The sequence below is a fragment of the Leuciscus leuciscus genome, assembly GCF_965113295.1.
Source record: "Leuciscus leuciscus genome assembly, chromosome: 17".
NCBI lineage: Eukaryota > Metazoa > Chordata > Actinopteri > Cypriniformes > Leuciscidae > Leuciscus > Leuciscus leuciscus.
Genome location: NC_138741.1, coordinates 21,809,735 through 21,827,798, shown reverse-complemented (window position 1 = coordinate 21,827,798; position 18,064 = coordinate 21,809,735). Strand labels below are relative to the sequence as shown.

General features: G+C 35.5%; 2 protein-coding genes across 2 annotated transcripts; both read right to left on the bottom strand.

Moving 5' to 3' along the window:
- Positions 1-14: 14 nt before the first annotated feature.
- ak7b (adenylate kinase 7b) lies at positions 15-8,732 on the bottom strand. The gene is made up of 18 exons (XM_082144025.1): positions 8,530-8,732; positions 8,102-8,281; positions 7,864-7,972; positions 7,678-7,772; positions 7,461-7,571; positions 7,217-7,300; positions 7,020-7,108; positions 6,839-6,929; positions 6,466-6,543; positions 6,214-6,363; positions 5,972-6,100; positions 5,684-5,777; positions 5,471-5,599; positions 5,309-5,362; positions 4,357-4,554; positions 2,409-2,629; positions 1,042-1,200; positions 15-947 (listed from the first exon to the last, which is right to left on the bottom strand). The coding sequence occupies exons 1-18, from the start codon at positions 8,701-8,703 to the stop codon at positions 912-914; spliced, it is 2,181 nt and encodes a 726-aa protein (XP_082000151.1). The 5' UTR covers positions 8,704-8,732; the 3' UTR covers positions 15-911.
- A 467-nt stretch (positions 8,733-9,199) lies between these two features.
- galcb (galactosylceramidase b) lies at positions 9,200-15,997 on the bottom strand. The gene is made up of 17 exons (XM_082143054.1): positions 15,792-15,997; positions 15,609-15,677; positions 15,457-15,520; positions 15,252-15,365; positions 14,987-15,126; positions 14,866-14,904; positions 13,965-14,095; positions 13,649-13,804; positions 13,417-13,541; positions 13,161-13,288; positions 12,440-12,529; positions 12,267-12,356; positions 11,912-12,056; positions 11,626-11,809; positions 10,158-10,321; positions 9,990-10,066; positions 9,200-9,842 (listed from the first exon to the last, which is right to left on the bottom strand). Exons 1-17 carry the CDS (start codon positions 15,930-15,932, stop codon positions 9,696-9,698), a joined length of 2,004 nt encoding a protein of 667 aa, XP_081999180.1. The 5' UTR covers positions 15,933-15,997; the 3' UTR covers positions 9,200-9,695.
- Positions 15,998-18,064: the final 2,067 nt, after the last annotated feature.

The window sequence follows — 18,064 nt, the reverse complement described above, 5'->3', positions numbered from 1 at the left end:
AAGCCAATGTACAATAAAATGTTGTCATAAATATAATGTTTTCATATCTCTGATCACTGATGTTCGCCTATTTGAGTAGCTGAATTTGATACTGAAACTCTTACAAAACCAAAGGGCTGATGTTTTAAAAGTTTGTGCTGATCAACAGATTCATAAACAGTTTCCACTCCGGAGCCCATCCATATTACAGACATGTATTTCTCATGCACATGTCCTTTGTCATACACGATCTTGTCCTCAGCAGCTGTACATCTATTGTCGTTCCGCTTGACTTGTTGTAAATTCCTACCTGGTTTATTGTTTATCTGCATCTTCTGCTGCCGATTATCATATTATTCTTCATGGCTTGGCAAATAATATTGCCTATTGTAAACTGGACTCTTGTACTCTTTGTGGAACTTCTGATTTGTATTATTATATTATTTAGTATTATATTATTCTGATCGAGAAAGGAGAAACTAGAGCTAAGTAGTATGTTAATTTATTATCATATTAAGGCAACTAAAGTGCAGTATTTTGTTTATTTTACTAATGAAATTAATTATGTGCTATGTAAAAGGGTCTGTTAATTATCTACCATTTGTAACATTATTCTTTGAAGGCAGAGGACCAATCAGAGCAATCATGACATGATGGACATACTTTGCACAAATTAACTTCCAATTAACAGCTTCATTCTACCAAGCTTTTATTTTATTATGATGTTTTTGGCATTTTAAATGCACAAGTAGATAAACAGTGAAAGAAATTAGTTTTTCCATTTGATGCTATTATACATAACCATGGATTGTATATTAAAGATTCAGATTTTAAATTAACATTAAGACTGAAATAAAACTGTCTAGAACAAAACAAACCAACAGAAGTTATACTTGCTGATGAAACCCAGGGCACAAAAATGTCCACGTTTATTACGCTTCAGGATTATTTTTGAGAAGGTACTCAGCCTGAAAGATACAAATGACAAAATGAGAGAATTTTCCAGAAAATACCTTCAATTAAACTAATAAGGTGCAGCTGTTATTAGTAGGGCCAACCTACCAGGAAGTCTATGGGGTCATCAGGACGTAGTGTACAGCATTCGATGAGGCCTTGGGTGAGAGTGGGCATCACATCCCTCATCAGGTAGTTCCTGAAAGGTTCTGACTGAGATTCCAACAAGTCATGTTCTTGTCTCCTCACCTCCTCAAGGTTCTGATTCTTAAAACACACACCAAAATCTCATTGATGAGCTGCTAGTCTAACATATTTTCTGCAATAGCAAAACATTAAGGCCACATTTACACATAGCCGGGTATTTAGAGAAACGAATATTTCTCCCCCTCCGTTTTCAAAAATAACATCGTGCACACAATATCGTTTTCAAAAAAAGTTGTCGTTTACATCAACCCGCATAAATACAAAGGGGCGGCAGTGTAAGGAGAAGGATAAAGCCATGCAAGCCAATCAGAATCCTCAAAATCGACAACGACGAATAGCACGAGCGACTTCCTGTTCCTTTCAAAACAATAGACATGGCGTGAGGTTCGTTCGTGTGGACAGACAGCGAAGCAAATGCAAACAGGCCAAAAGCGTTTTCACAAAAGTAAAAATGAGTACCACTTTAACAGCATCCATGATCAAATAGTAGCCAAACAAACTCATAGACAGTATGGAACAAACTCTAAACATAGGGCGCTCACATGACGTAAGCATTTTCTGGCGCATAATGTGACGTTTGAGAACCTAAAACCCCGTTTCTCCCAGTTGACACGGCAACACATAACCGGCGTTTTCAGAAATCTCCACTTTGGCCGGAGTTTTTAGAAATAATCGTTTTCTGGGATAAAAACGGCGTTTTCGTGTAAATGACAGGCCAAAACGCAGGGAAATATCTGCGTTTTCCCATCGTGTAAACGGGGCCTAAATGACAATAAAAAAAGAAGAAGAAACAAGCAAAACAAAAATTAGTGCAAGTCAAAGATTTTAAAAATGAAGAACCAGATCTTTTAAAAAGGACAAATCTAATACACACACAAATGGGAGATTAAAGTTCTGCGTGTGATTTACTGACAATGTGCAAATTCAATGTCACGTTAGGCACAAAAATGGTTAAGACGTGCCTTTTTTGGGCGGTAAATAATGGCACAAATATCACTAAGTTGACTTGTTGCATGTTGCATTTATCTTTTAAATACTCTTCATCCATAAATTTAGCGGTCTGACAGGGAAACTCCAACAAATGCATATGCAATAAGGTCAGACGCAAAAATAGCCCTTTCATCACAAATTTTTTCACTGTGTGTCATTAATAAATCCTGAAAGTAGTTTATTAACGCCAAAAAAGGGTTTGCGCTGGCGCAAGCTGTTAGTAAATCTTGCCCTTAATCTTAAATTCCTTTAAAAAACATATAACGTCATGTGCTTACCCACTCCCCCCAACACTGATCTCTCTGTTTGGCCTCTTCTTCCTCCTGCCGCTCTGCCTCGGCCCTCTGTGCCGCCTGTTTCTTTAGCTGCTCTTCAGCTTGCCGTCGCTCTTCTTCCTCCATCTCCTCTGAGATCGGCCTGTAGTTCTTTGGTTTGCCTACTTTTTTGCAAATCTTCTCAGTGACCAACAAGTACTCATTGACATCATTGCTTGTAATCTCTGCAATAAAAGTAAATAATTTTAGACTGTTAGGCCACACTTTTAATTAATTTAAACACATTAGTTAAATCAAGTCGTATTTATTGTAACGAAATATAGCACAAGCACACTTTTCAAGCGAGGTATGCGAGATGTCAGTCAAAACTGTTGAAACGTCACAATACCACTCCTAAAGGTAAGGTCACATTAGTGAAATTTTGTTGCCAAAAATGTCTATTTTTTATTGTCAATAGTGTAGCAATGTAAGGGTGTGTTCACACTTGTAGTTCGGTTGTCTTGTTTTTTTTTTGGTACGGACCAAAAAATTAAAATGATACATCGAGTCCTGGTTCGTTTAGCATTCACAGTGTGGAGGCCATTTGAGTAAAGTGAACTCAAGAAACCAGTTTGACATGATTTGAGTTTTGTGATATATGGTGGGTTATCCTGCTGGAAGTACTCGTCAGGTACCAGGCAACGTTTTTTCCAATCTTCTATTGTCCAATTTTAGTGAGCCTGTGCAAATTGTAACCTCAGTTTCCTGTTCTTAGCTGACAGGAGTGGCAACTTGAAGGAATAGTTCACTTAAAAATTTAAATTCTGTTATCATTTACTAGTTGTTTCAAACCTGTAGGAATTTCTTTCTTCTGCTGAACACAAAGGAAGATATTTTGAAGAATATTGGTAACCAAACAGTTGATGGACTCCATTGACTTCCATAGTCTTTTTTATTTTTTTTTCTACTATGGAAATCAATGGGGTCCATCAACTGTTTGGTTACCAATATTCTTTAAAATGTCTTCGTTTGTGTTCAGCTGAAGAAAGAAATTCCTACAGGTTTGAAACAACTTGAGGGTGAGTAAATGATGACAATTTTCTTTTATAAGTTAACTATTCCTTTAACTGACTTCTGCTACTGTAGCCCATCTGCTTTATCTCACTGGATATTTACTCTTTTTCAGACCATTCTCTGTAAACCCTAGAGATGGTTGTGCGTGAAATTCCCAGTAGATCAGCAGTTTCTAAAATCCACAAACTAGTTTGTCTGGCACCAACAAGCATGCCACGTTCAGTCACTTAAATCACCTTTCTTTCCCACTCTTCAGCAGATCGTTTTGACTTTGTCTACATGCCTTAATGCATTGAGTTGCTGCCATGTGATTGGCTGAGTAGATATTTGCGTTAACATGCAGCTGAACAGGTGTACCTAATAAATTGGTCGGTGAGTTTGTATTCTTTTGCCTAAACAATGCTGTGTGTTGGGCTAAGTGAGCTTGTTGTTTGTGTGTACACCTGGTGGGAATTTTACCAGCTGAGAACTCACTAACAGCTTATAAACGAGACAAAATAGCGGCCTGAAAAGGTGGGTCTCGGACCTCGGTCCGCTTGTTTGGTGCACACCAAGGTTTGGATGGCAACATTCACGCTTATTCAAATGAACCGCACATACAGAGCAATTGCACCAGAGTTAATTTTAATCAAACCAAAGTGTGAACACATCCTATGAGTGCGTCTCACATAGAAGTCACTTTCAGAAGCTTTCTCTTGAACCCACTGCAAAATCTGTGTGTGGAAAACTTTCGCACTCATGCAAAATTTGCGTGGATTCTTATTGAATTGACATGATTTTCACAGAACAGCTGTAAACGTGACCGTACCTTTATGCTTGGTCTGTATTAGCTAGCTCAACAGATGCAGTATTACTGCACTTCATTAAAACAGGATTTGGTTCACTCCTTCAATGTTACCTAAGTGCTCAGGATGAATCTCTAGGCCCTCAAAGAAGTTCAGCACTGTCTGATCCTCTACGTTTCTCTCTCTGAAACGGGCCAAGTGGCGTGGGAACTGTTCAGGGGTGTAGGAAGTTCCCTCTACAACAGTCTCGGGTAGATTCAGAACACGGTTTTTCAGGAAATCATCAGTGGCGTCAACAGAGAACACAAACTCTGGAGAACAGACAAATGATTGTTTCTCTAGGATCATAGTGAATTTCAGAGCCACTTGTTACAGTATTTCTTTTAAATGAGTTGTGGGTATTCTGTCTACAAATACAACACCTCTTATTGTACGTGTTCACAAAAGTTACCACTATAATGTAAAGTTGAGCTAAAAAAAAGTAAGGTTTTTATTAAGCAAGGATACATTCAATTCATGTGTTAGTAAAGACATTTATCATGTTACTAAATATTTTGTTTCAAATAAATGCTATTCTTTTAAACTTTCTAAAGCCCCCTGAAAACATATGTATCACAGTTTCCACAAAAATAATAAGCAGCAAAACCATTTTCAACATTGATAATAATAAGAAAAGTTTCAAATAACTATATTAGAATGATTTCTGAAGAATCATGAGACACTGACGACTGTAACAGTAACAGATGTGGAAAATTCAGTTTCGCCCTCACAGGAATAAATTACATTTGAAAATATATTAAAATAGAAAACAGTTATTTAAAAACATATCATATTTCACAATATTACTGATTTTACTGTATTGTTACTGTTTTACTGTATTCAGCCTTGGCGAGCATGAGATTTCTTTCAAAAACATTAAACTTTTGAAGAGTACTGTAGTTAAATGAGTTCAACTCAGTCATGCAAGACTCAAATCTTAAGGCTAATAATTATGAATTAGGAGAAGTCTGGGGAAAAAAATGCATTTCTAATCTGCATTATACATTATATTAATAAATTACACACCTGGGATGATCTTTTTCTCGTGTTTAGATTGCAAGTCTTCAGGCTCTTCTTCACCTGTTGAATATTTAAATAATCATGCAGCAAATCAAAACTCATGTATTATTAATCAGAATCATGATTTAATTTGTTCATATATCATCTAAAAAAAGGCAAATTTCTCACCAGTAAATAACTGCTTCGCCAGCTCATATGTCTTAGGGAAACCGTCCAAAACAAAGCCCTGCTTCATACAGGGTTTAGTCCTGAGTTTGTCCCTCATTATACGAATCACATATTGGTCATCCAGTCGTCCTAAAAAACAACAACAAAAACTTAATATATATAATTTCAATATAAAGCACCATTTTTTTTATTTTTTTTTTACAATTATACAACCTTCATTCTCATTCATGTTTTCCTTCAGAGTGTCCAGAAACTCCTGAGCTTCACCCTCATCATTTTCCATGTCCTCCATTTGAATACGTGACTCCTGAATAATTCAATTAAGCATCAGTATAAATCTATAAAATTTATATTTATTTTTCAATGTAGAAAAACAGAAAAGGTCACTGCAGGGAGTTGTTTACATCAACATTATTTTTTATTTTTTTTAAAATCAAATCTGAATTATTTGAACATGCTTTGCTTGTTCTGAATAAATTCTGGGTTTTGTATAACACTCACCAGTTTGTCTAATGTTTCAGTGATTGTCTCCTTAAGTTTAACATGATGAAGTTTATAATGCTTGCATATCCTCTCTGCTATAGTGCTTTTCCCAACAGCAGGTGGTCCCAGGATGCAGATACGAAGGGGCTGGGACACACACAAACACAGGTGCTCGTACTGTGAAACTTTAGATTGAGCCAAAAAGACCAACATAAAAGAAGTACCAAAAATAAACATATAACTAGAGAATTTCAAGATACCAACAATCCCCTGGTCTGCTTGTATTCTTCAGTGATCTGCTCAATGTTTTCAACCATGCCATCTTTTGACACCCACTGGATGTTAAAATTCTCTTTCAGATACAGTGCTTCAATACGAAGGTTGACAAGCAAAGAATCAATATCTTTTTGCTGAAGAAAGTAAAAGGATATCATAGTTGATACAAAACCAAAAATGTACAATATTGATAGTTCTCTGTAGAATGTCAGAACAATATTGACATTGATTCTTACTGTCAGCTCCCGTGTGAGATAAATCTCCTCTTTTGAAACATTCTGAGTTTTTCCTGGTCCAAGCACGAGTGTTATTGCCTTGAGGAAGAAGATTTACTTGCATGAGAACCATTAACTTAAAAAAAAAAAATAATAATAATATATATATATATATATATATATATATATATATATATATATATATATATATGTATATGTGTATGTACGTATGTGTGTGTGTGTATACAGTATATGTGTGTATGTACGTATGTGTATATATATATATATATATATATATATATATATATATATATATACACATATACATATCAACATATATATATATATATATATATATGTATCATGTGTATATATATTATGTGTAAAATCTCACCTTTATGATATCCTCCATTGTGTTTTTGGAGTCATCAACAGCAACAAAGTATCGTGACTTTGGCTTGTGGTCAATGACATTTTGGATGATCCTTAATGAATATGAATCAAACGGATGTTAATGCCCAATAATTTAGCTTTTGCGTGGATGAAGTCATAAAAAGCTCCACAATTACACTAACCCTGCCAGATCATTGATGTGAATAGTGGGGATAATATTGGAGCCATCACCAAAGATGGGCACCTCGGAGACTTCCCCCTCCCATGACATCTACATAGAGCAACGCAACACAACAAACTATTTAACTTCAACATTTCAATTAGTAAAAAGTATTTACAAAAGTTATATTTTTTGAAATGTCTGTCCACTATGATCTACCTTAAAAAACAAGTGAAACATGTGTTCTCCCATTCCATATTGTAGCCCTGATGCAACAACATATGTAGAGAACAGGGAGCTTTTCTGAAAAACATTCATAAATAAATATGAACTTCACACTTTTAAAGTCATGCTCACGTGAAGTGTTGAAATATCTTACCATCACTAGTGTGTACAATTATTTAATATTGCATGAATTTTCAACTAATGGAAAAATGATTATCCCACAAGGTTTCTTGCTTACAGTTTTGCCTAATTTGAGCACAAGTTTCTCCAATTCGATATGATCATGGAAGTTGGGGTGTGCTTTTCTTTTCCTGTAGTGCTGGTCTGTAATAGGAATCTCTGGGTCATCCTATTGTGGAGTTAAAATATTCATCAATACAACCTTTTAATCATGTTTACATGCTGATCAATAAAGTAGCCTACTTGATAATTGATAACAGTGTTCTTATTCCTACTTTATCGACTGGTTTAGACATAGTCCACGTCATGATGGTTGACACCAGGATAAACATCTTGTGCCCAGAAAAAGTGTCCATTTCTGTATGAAGGGCTGTGATTGGATGATAATTTAACTAGTATCTGCTCAAGAAAAAGGTTCATAGCAGGAAGTAGCAACATTCAATAAAAATGTGATAGCCTACCTGAGACGGCCCACTGTGCTTCAGCTATCTGATCAGCATGCTGAGTAATATCAAAAATTATCACATCACATTTCATCAGATGATGGAGAAGCTCTTCACGCTTCAAGTGCTGGTAGAGATGAAAAGGGATGTTATAGAAAAAATAGTAAAGTGACAGACTGTAACTGACAGTAGGTAAGTTACAACTTATGAAAGACTTCTGCACAATGCTGTAGTAGTACATAGTTGATTTATTTACGCTGTACTCTTGAGAGATAAAACTGCGCTTCTCCTCTGTTTGGCTGGAAACTGTTCCCACAATCTGGAAGGTTGCATCTTTGATTTTGGGTTGTTCATCCTGCAGCCTGTCTTCTTCCTCCTCCACATCAGCCTCACCAAAGTCCACAAGAGATGCACCAACTACACACGAGTCTAAAAACTAAATACAGGATAATAAAGTATGGACATTATAGCCCTGATTTCAAGCAGTGTCTTGATGTGACATGCTGTAATTCATCTGAAGCAAGCTAACCAAGTTAGCCAATCTTTCTAATTCCACTGCAAGTATTGGGCTATACGTTACCGTTTTCGACTATGTAGATTTTCTTTTAGAGGTTTAATAATGCATTTGTACCGCTGCAACTTCGGGGCAATATTATAAAAAGTAATAAAATAACTTAACGTTACCTTTGCAATATTTTTCGTTGTGTAATTATCAACATTGTTGATAAAAACCCGCATGGATTTCGGCGGTCTCTCCTCAGTCTTGTCCGCCATCCTGTGTTGTTGTTGTTGTCCTGTTGCTAGGAAATGGGTTGCATTCGCACTGTCTTCATAACTAAAATATAAAACTAAACGCATTGAGTTGGCGCTTAAAAGCCTCTATAAATAATATAACGCGCGCACACACACACATTATAAAAATAAATACATTTAAATGAAATTAACGTTAAAAGGTTATACACACACACACATATATATATATATATATATTCACACACACACACACACACACACACATTTATAACCTTTTAACGTTAATTTCATTTAAATGTATATATTTTTTTTCATATAAATATGACTAAGCTGTAAAAAAAAAAAAAAAAAAAGGTCTTGCATTGATTGTCATTTGCTGTCCATATTATTACAATTATTTATTTTGTTTGTTTGTCTGTTTTGAAAGTGAATGGTTCTGCGACTGCATGCAAGGAAATCTTCCTCAAGGCAAAACATCGTGCTTGGAACAGGAGAAACTTTCAGAAGTCAATATTGTTCTGACATTCTACAGAGATCATCAATATTTTACATTTGTGATTTTGAATCAACTATGATATTTTTTTCCCCTTTATTCAACAAACATATATTGATTCTTTGCTTGTCAACCTTCATATTGAAGAATTTTAACATCCAGTGGGTGTCAGAAGATGGCATGGTTTAAAACATTGAGCAGAGCAGATCACTGAAGAATACAAGCAGACCAGGGTTGGTACGCTGAAATGTTCTAGATATATAAAAAATTTTGGTATATTCACAATGAAGCACTGATATTGTGCATGATTGATCATGCTGGTCATTTGTGGTCATTATCTGGTCAAAGCTAGATGATGAATCATCTGATTTACCCGCAGATGCGGAAGATCCTTGGTAGACACAATATTGTTAATTTTCAGAAATTCTGAATCACACAAGTGGTTTAAATTATATATTATTATTTTTATTATTAAGACACATTGGTTATGGTTGCAATGAAAAACTCATTAAATCTCTTCATAATCACATTAGTCAGATACAAGAAAATGTGTGTTTCCAGTCTGCTTGTTTACAGTGTCACAACAATGGCAAACCAAAAAAGATCAGGCTAAAGCCTCTATAGCAAAATTATCAAACTGCGCGAGTTCAAAAGAACTAGTGCCTATGGCCGCCCATCCATGCCGTGGCTCCCAGAGCACTGCATTCTTCCAGAGAGCATAGCCATTGAGGTCTGCTGATGCATAGTTTCCCTAAAAACAGAGAAGAAATAACCGATCAGCTGCGTTTATTTATGAAAAAGTGCAAATGAGAATCAAGTCAAAACAGGTAAGACTTAAAATAGAGGAAAAACTCAGCAATTAATATGTATAGGAACATTTCTATATAATATAACAAACCTTGACTGTAAGGGTCAGTGTGTACCATACCCGTGCTCTAGTTCCAGACAGTCCCTCAGCAAGAACTGTCATTCCACCTGTCAAACAAAGGTTTTGAATACATGACCTGGCCTAGTCAAACTTACAGCAGTAGGGGAAGAAAAAAACTTTTATTTTTCAGATGCTTACTGAGGTCGTTGGTGACTTTGTAGGTGCCATCTGCATACACCCAGAAAAAGATTCCCTTTGTACTTCGGACGACTCCTCCACCTTTATCCACTCTGACAGCAATGAAGACTCCACCAGTGTGCACAGCCTCCATGTACACGTCGCATGACACCATTAGGTCATGCCTGATAAATGTAAAATACACAGAGCTGTTAATAAGTCAAGTCACCTCAATTTATATAGCTTTATACAGTACATTGTTTCAAAGCAGCTCTATGGTGTGTGACAAGCAGGGCGAGGCCGAGAGCCGTGGGAACGGAGCGAGGCCGGTGTCAATGAGCGTCGCCTGTGCGCCACACCGGTCTCGAGTCCCACGGAGGAGCTCCAGAAGGATAAAAGGAGGAGTGACGACAGTGGAAGATGAGAAAGAACCAGGCCTGGGACATTTATGTTGTGTCTTATTATGTTTATATGTTACATATTATTTATATCATGCTTTACTTTTGGTTTGTTATTTATGTTTATTTTATGAATATAGTTATGTTGAATTTTGCCGGTTCCCGCATTGTTACAGAGTAGCCCCTTTCACACAGCAATCCCAGTAAATAACCGTAAAATTGGCAGAATGACTTCACCAGTAAATACACAAATATGCTGTTCACACAAGCATGGCGTTCCGGCTTTTTACCGGTAATGCCGGGTACCCACTTAACGACTAGCTGAAATATTCTAAGACTGACTAAACACACTTACAGATTGTTTCCATCGATTGCAGCAGATTTTAAACACCGACTGTGAACACCGACCAATACATTTTTAAATAGTCTTGTTCACACATGATCTCTTACCGGTAATTTACCAGTAAAGACTGTATGTGTGAAAGGACTAGTGATAAACAGGAAAATAATCATCAGTGATGCAAACAGAATTAAATTCTGATGTAAAGTTCAGTTCAGTTCAATAACTGTATAAAGTTCATCAATAGAATCGAATTACGTAAATTATCGTTTATTTCTAATATAAAGATGATTTTCTTAATTCACACAAGTACACTAAGTTGAGTCAATAAATTTTTTTTTTTTTAAATAAGTCTCTTATGCTCACCAAGGCTGCATTTATATGATCAAAAATACAGTAAACCAGTAATATTTTGAAATATTAATACCATTTAAAACAACTGTTTTCTATTTTATGTAGTATATTCCTGTCATGACAAAGCAGAATTTTTAGCAGCCATTACTCTATTCTTTAGTGTCATTTAATGTGTTTACTGTTTCTTTTGCTCATTTTAATGCATCCTTGCTGAATAGAAGTAAATCTAACTGACCCCATTCTTTTGAACGGTAGTGTGATCACACTGGGCCCTGCGCTAGTCCGCTTTCTCTAACTCGCACTGGGCCCCGCCCCATACTGGGGACGGCCCTGTACATAATAGTCATAAAATCCTGACAAATGTTATGCAAACCATATTTAACACTGCTGCTCTCACCATTTATAATCACCAATAACACTTATTGGCTGATCAGCATCTGCAACCCAGGTCACCGGACGCTGAGTGACCACCTGTCGCAGAGTGAAAACATGAGGTCCAGGATCCGTCAGGTTCGTGAAGTATTCGAAGACCCCTGTCTGATCTGCAAAGTTTGGAGCCTCTGAGAAATATGGATTTCCAGCTGAGAGATAGGAAGCCATAGTTCCAGTTGTTAGAGTTACACAGACTGAAGTATGCAAAAAAATATTAAAAAAGGGGAAAAAATTACAACAAAGTTACTTACGGACATCAAAATCATCTTTGTATTTTTTAGGAAAGGGAGCAGTGGGTGGAGGATCTGGATAACTCCCTCTCTGACCGTTTGTTACAGTAGTAAATGTGTATACCTCGTCAACGTCAAGCTCAATGCTGAAAGACCCCTCAATTACCTACAGCATTCACAATTCACACAGAAATATTACATTAGATGTCATTAACACACATCCGTAAATAATTATTAGAAAAATCAATCTACTGAACCTAGTATTTTTTAAGAACCCAGGCAAAATCTAAAAACACACCCTTATAGCCTACTGTTTTTAAAGAGGTTATATCATGAGGCAATTCTTTAATTTTCTTGATTTTGTGTATGTACTTACTTTAATAGGCTTGAGATTTTGGAAGAGGACTGTCTTGTCTGTCTTGAAATCAAACTTTGAATGCCACACCTGCAGTTCACTGATCGAAGCCTGTTAAAAAGTTATTCCATATATGACCATAAATTAATTTAGTCCTTTATAAACTCATTTAAACCACATCAAACAGCACTTACAAAAGTCCCTTTCAGATGGAATGTTGCATTCTGGGCCGTGACATTATAGGGAAGCAGAGGAGGTCTTATACACACAGAGTGGTCATGGGTCTAAAAAAAAAAAACCCAGAAGAAATAGATTAATATGTTTACATACAAATATAAAAACCATTAAGACGTGCACTACTGTTCACAAGTTTGGGGTCAGTAAGATTTTTCTTTTTTAATTAATACTTATATTCAGCCAGGATGGATTAAATTGATCAAAAGTGACAATAAAACATTTATATTATTAGAAAATATTTATATTTGACTTTCTATTCATCCACAAAATATGAAATATTGATAATAATAAGAAATGTTTCTTGAGCGACAAATCAGCATATTAGAATGATTTGTGAAGGATCATGTGACGATTGGAGAAATTATGCAGAAAATTCAGCTTTGCCATCACAGGAATATAATTTTATAGGAAAATAATAATATAATTTGAATATAAAAGATATTAAAATTGAAAATAGTTAACTTAAATGTATAATATCACAATATTACTATTTTTACTGTATTTCTAATCAAATATATGCAGCATTGGAGAGCAAATAGACTTCTTTCAAAAACCTTTAAATATATATATATATATATATATATATATATATATATATATATATATATATATACGAACTTTTGAACAGTAGTGTATGTTATGCTAATTGATTAGAAGGTCAATGTTTTTAAGTCTCACCATAGTTTCAGTGATTATTGTTAGATTTCCTCTCTCATCAGTCAACGCAACATAACTCCCACCATGTGTGAAGTGTCCCACTGTCTGCAGGTACGTCCAGCCAGGCTCAGTAAACTGGGTAGTGTGGGCTTATAGGATTTTATGAATCAGATACTTTGTTAGTTGCATCACACATCATCTATATGATCTTACATGACGCATATAAAATTAATGCATATCTAGAGTGCATAAAAATACACAGGTGTTTGGATAATACCTGTTATCCAAATAGGGGACTCAACAACATAGTTTCCACTCCATGGCGCCATTGCAGTCATTAGTCCATCCCTTCCAAAGGGAAGGTCCTCATAATAACTAGCAAGGAGGTTCCAAGATATGGTCCTGTAATTGAACACAAACTATTACTTTTCCAATTGTCAAATGCACTCTGTGAAATGAATGTATGATAAAAAGGGAAATGGTAAATGTCTTTATCAGAGTTGTCATACGCTGTCATTTTGCCATTGACGTAGTTCTGGTTGAGAATTCGGGCCCAGCAGCCTCCGCCAACGTTGTCATTAAAGGTACTGTAATCTTCAGAGGACCACAGTTTTTTCCCAGTCTTCAGGGCTTTGGGCACAGTGTTGGTTCCAGGGTAATGAACCCTGTCAGTCAAACAATACCAACAACAAGATCTTACATCACCATTCTTCACATTTATTGACATGTCATGCTAGTGTGTTTTATTTTCATTCATTCATCTTTAAAAATGGGATGTGTATAGTTGAATAAGTAATAATTCATAAAAAAAAAAAAGTATCATACCCTAAGACTTCAACAGCATCTTGTAGCTCTCTGTCAGCAATCATAACAGAGGTGATCGGCTCCCAGAGGTTATCACTGGCAATGATTTTAACTCTCTCCAAACCACTTTTATCCAGTGTATATCGTAAAAGCTAGTAAACAAGGCAGATAAATTTCTGACTTTCATATTTCATAAGCAGTATATGTGTACCAATATTAACAGATAATAAAAAAGCAGGCACCATGATTCCACCTTTCAAAGGTTTAGGGTCTGTCAGGTTGTTTAATTTATTGAGTCTCTTCTGCTCACCAAGGCAACATTTATTAATGCAGCAAAACAGTAATATTGTGAAATATTAGTACAACTTTTTTATTTTTTATATATATATATATATTTAAAAGTGTAATTTTTGGCAAAAATGTAAAAGTCATGGCAAAACTGAATTTTCAGCAGTTAGTATTCCAGTCTTCAATGTCACATAATCCTTCAGAAATCATTATATTATGCTGATTTGGGGCTTAAGAAACATTTCTTATTATTATCAATGTTGAAAACAGTTGTGGTGCTTAATATAATTCTGATAATTTTGTGATTCTTTGATGAATAGAACATCCAAAAGTATGAAATACAAATTGTTGTAATATTGTAATATTTCAATGTAGGTTTGAGTCTACAACTGTTATATTCAGATGAACTACATATACATTTTCCCACATAACTTGAACAGCAAACCTTGTTCAAATCTGCAGAAAATATTATATTATCATAAACAAGCTATTGCTTATCCATGTCATTCTGAGGGGCGCAACAGAATAGGAACTTAGGAAGCCACAATGCAGGCACCTAAAAATATTTTACAAATAAAACACATTTTTTATGAAAATAGTTTATTATGACTCTGACATTGTTGACAGTACTTACCTTTATGTACTTACTGTCAAAATGCCTTTCATTCCATATCTGTACAAAAAAAAAAAATCAGATTAGGAATACGGCCACAGAAATGTTTTTAAATGTAATGGAATATATGAGATGCATTTACCCCGACATAATCAATATCCAAGTCATGGTACTGCTTGGCCCCACGAATCCATGACACCACATAAGAGGCAGTGATATCAGGGAAACCATAAGGCCAGTTTTCACCATTTCCAACCCACCCTGGAAAGGCCCATGGCAGACCTGTTGATTAAAAAAATATATTAAAGGTAAATACAAAAAAAAAATCACAATTTTGGATTGAATGTGCATAAGCACTAGAAGTATTTGTGCATGTTTTCCCTGTTTGAACAATAGGTCATTTTTACCTATGAGGGTGATGTTTGGATTCCTCTTCTTAGCTTCCCTCATAAGCCACCATTCATATCCTCTAAAATAATTCTCATCATCTTCATAGTGCATGTGTGAGGGCTCGGTTCCATCTGTAAATCATTACATTAAATAGGTCATTTGGATATTGCAAACACACCTTCACTATTAGAGGTTTTAAAACTGAAACTGCTCTGTATGTACCTGTAGTCTGAGCATCGCCTCCGATTTCAACCTTCAGTATTTGTAATGAGGCTCCAAATTTAGGCTGTTAAATACACATTGACATAACGTAAATATAGACATAATATTACATAAAATGTAGCCTGATTAGATTCCTTTCAAAGCAAACACACCTTGAATAGGTAGTCTAGTATCTGACTCCGATATGGTTCTGCATAATTGACAAGTAAACGCGAGGTTGCCTGTAAGTTAAACACATCGGTTTTCACACAGACGTTAGCGTTTTTTGTTAAGTTTCACTAAGTAAGCACTTTAGAAGCTCTGAGAAAGGAAGCGCACTAAAGTAAAACACTCACCCCACCACCGCTTAAACCACCAATGCCATCAAACGATCGTCCTAAACCAGTTTTATCATCTAAATCGTAGTCCTCGCCTAAACAAACACTGATACAGAGAAAAATACTAAAAAACACAAAACACTGTTTTTCTACGTTCATTCTATCTCGTGCGTTCCTGCAACATTATCAGCTGACTTGCATGTTGTTCCGTGATAGGCGGTGCTGTGATGAGCCTAACTACGCCCCTCTCAAGCGTCATTGGTCACAGTGGCCGTGGGTCATCTACGGGGCGTGGCTTGTCGCGGGGAAAACAAAACAAAATGATAATATTTTTTAGATCTGCTTTTAGAAATAAGTCATTTCTGCTATATGTACATTTTCATGTCTCCATCATACATATGTTAATATTGGCCTATTAGATAACAATATTATACTCGTTATTTTATAAAGATGAAAAGATTGTAGTTTTTGAACACATTTAGTGCAACTTTTAGTGCAACTTAATTTGGGTTAATCTTAAATCGACCTAATTTTGTTTGAAGAAATGTTTTTTAAGTTATGCCTGCCATGTTTTCTGGTTCTCTGCACATTTCTAAGATGACAAACTGCCATTTATTAAGATACATTCCAGATTTCTTCATTTTCCCGTTTTAAATAAATCACGCTTTCTTACCACCTTTTATCCGAGTGGTCTCGTTTGCAATATCCCTTTAATTATTAAAAGACCGTCTTCCAGGAAGTGACATCATTTTGGTGGGAAAACAACAATAAACAATTTCAGCGTCTGTAAGTATTAGCGATGGATGTGATGTTTTGTGGTATTAGTTGTTCTGACACTGTCCTATTTGAAAATAAATACAGACATTGTTATGCTAATTGTTATCAAATTGTCAAAAGATGCTTAAAAGCATGTTGAATCAAAAAATGTCTCTTTTTGGGGGTTTGTTGTTGTGGTTAAATAGACATGTGGATGACAGTAAAGCCATGCTGTTTCATGGTGAATATGCTTCCTCTGGGTTCACACTTTTTTCATCAAAGTCGATCAGCATATGAACAGAAAAAGCAGCCTATACAATAATGCTTGATGTCAGATGATGGTTTAATTTATTGGAATTCTGTACAACTGTGGTCGATTTTGATGAAAAATATATGTACTTAGCAGGTTGAAGATTCACCTGGGGACTTCCTTCTTGTGACATGGTGTCTGTAGTAATATGTTTTTCTGTATCATTGTAAGCCATTGGTAAAGGCATCATTATCTCTGGCATTGTGATGGAGCCATTGTGATGTGGTCATACCTCAATTTTTTTTGGAAACAATTTCAGTGGAGAGAAAAGCATGGTTTAAATTTAATATTCAGTTTCTTTCTTTCATAGTATCCAAACAGGACATGTCATCTTTCATAAACCATTTCATTTTTCATTCTGCGTTTTCATTGCGGGTGAGATGCGAAAGGATTTCTCATAGATGGTATGAATTTTCTCAGGTTTGTGGAGCTGCCAAGTCAGCTTTACAGACTACTTTATTTACAGCATTCTCTTGTGGAGGCTTATAATACAATTGGAAGCATACATTGATTACTTATATTTGATTTTTAAACTCCTACAATCTGTACCTCATTTATCAGTCTTCTCTGGGGGGAAGGAATAGCAAGGTCATCAGAGATAGGATTTTGGTTTATTGATTGATGGTTTGATATCTTAGAAATATGAGCTTCTATCTGATAACAATGTAGGGAGGGAAAAAATAGCTGCACAGAATTTTGTTTCTAGAGATTAACCATTTTATCTTTTTTAGGTAGCAAAATGACAATAGCAATTGAATTTTGTTGTTGTTATTGTCTTAAAGCATGTAGTTGATTAGGCTATAGATATTTATATAGTTCAATATTGAAATACTGTTTATGCTGCCTTCAGTTGTGTGAAAATGCCTTTTTTCTTTTAGATGTCTAACTACTATATATGAGGTTATATTTATTCTTAAACGCATAATTTTGACATTTTTATATGAAGACAAATCATTTATCAAGTTAATACATCCAATGCAAGGTCTAACCACAAGGGGGCAGAAGCGACTCACAATTGATTTTTCTTTTTCTTTTTCTTTTCTTTCTTTTTTTCTTTTTTAGTAGGCCATTTACAATTACAAGCAATGTAACTGAGATTACACAGACAGTGCCATGGGCTTCCTCCAACCTGCGTCTTCATTTTTATGATAAAGGATTGGCGTCAAGCTCCCTAATTACACCAGGGGTTCCTTTAATTGCTCAGACAATGTTATCCTGCTGGGAA

What these genes read in the sequence shown, in the direction of transcription:
- ak7b (XM_082144025.1), bottom strand. Translation starts at nt 8,703, where the DNA reads ATGCGTTTAGTTTTATATTTTAGTTATGAAGACAGTGCGAATGCAACC. An exon ending in TTATCTCTCAAGAGTACAGC is followed by an intron (nt 7,973 to 8,101) that starts GTAAATAAATCA and finishes CATCTCTACCAG; the next exon opens with CACTTGAAGCGTGAAGAGCT. An exon ending in TGTCTAAACCAGTCGATAAA is followed by an intron (nt 7,572 to 7,677) that starts GTAGGAATAAGA and finishes ACTCCACAATAG; the next exon opens with GATGACCCAGAGATTCCTAT.
- galcb (XM_082143054.1), bottom strand. Translation starts at nt 15,932, where the DNA reads ATGAACGTAGAAAAACAGTGTTTTGTGTTTTTTAGTATTTTTCTCTGT. An exon ending in GTCAATGGCAAAATGACAGC is followed by an intron (nt 13,542 to 13,648) that starts GTATGACAACTC and finishes GTTCAATTACAG; the next exon opens with GACCATATCTTGGAACCTCC. An exon ending in CACTGACCCTTACAGTCAAG is followed by an intron (nt 9,843 to 9,989) that starts GTTTGTTATATT and finishes CTCTGTTTTTAG; the next exon opens with GGAAACTATGCATCAGCAGA.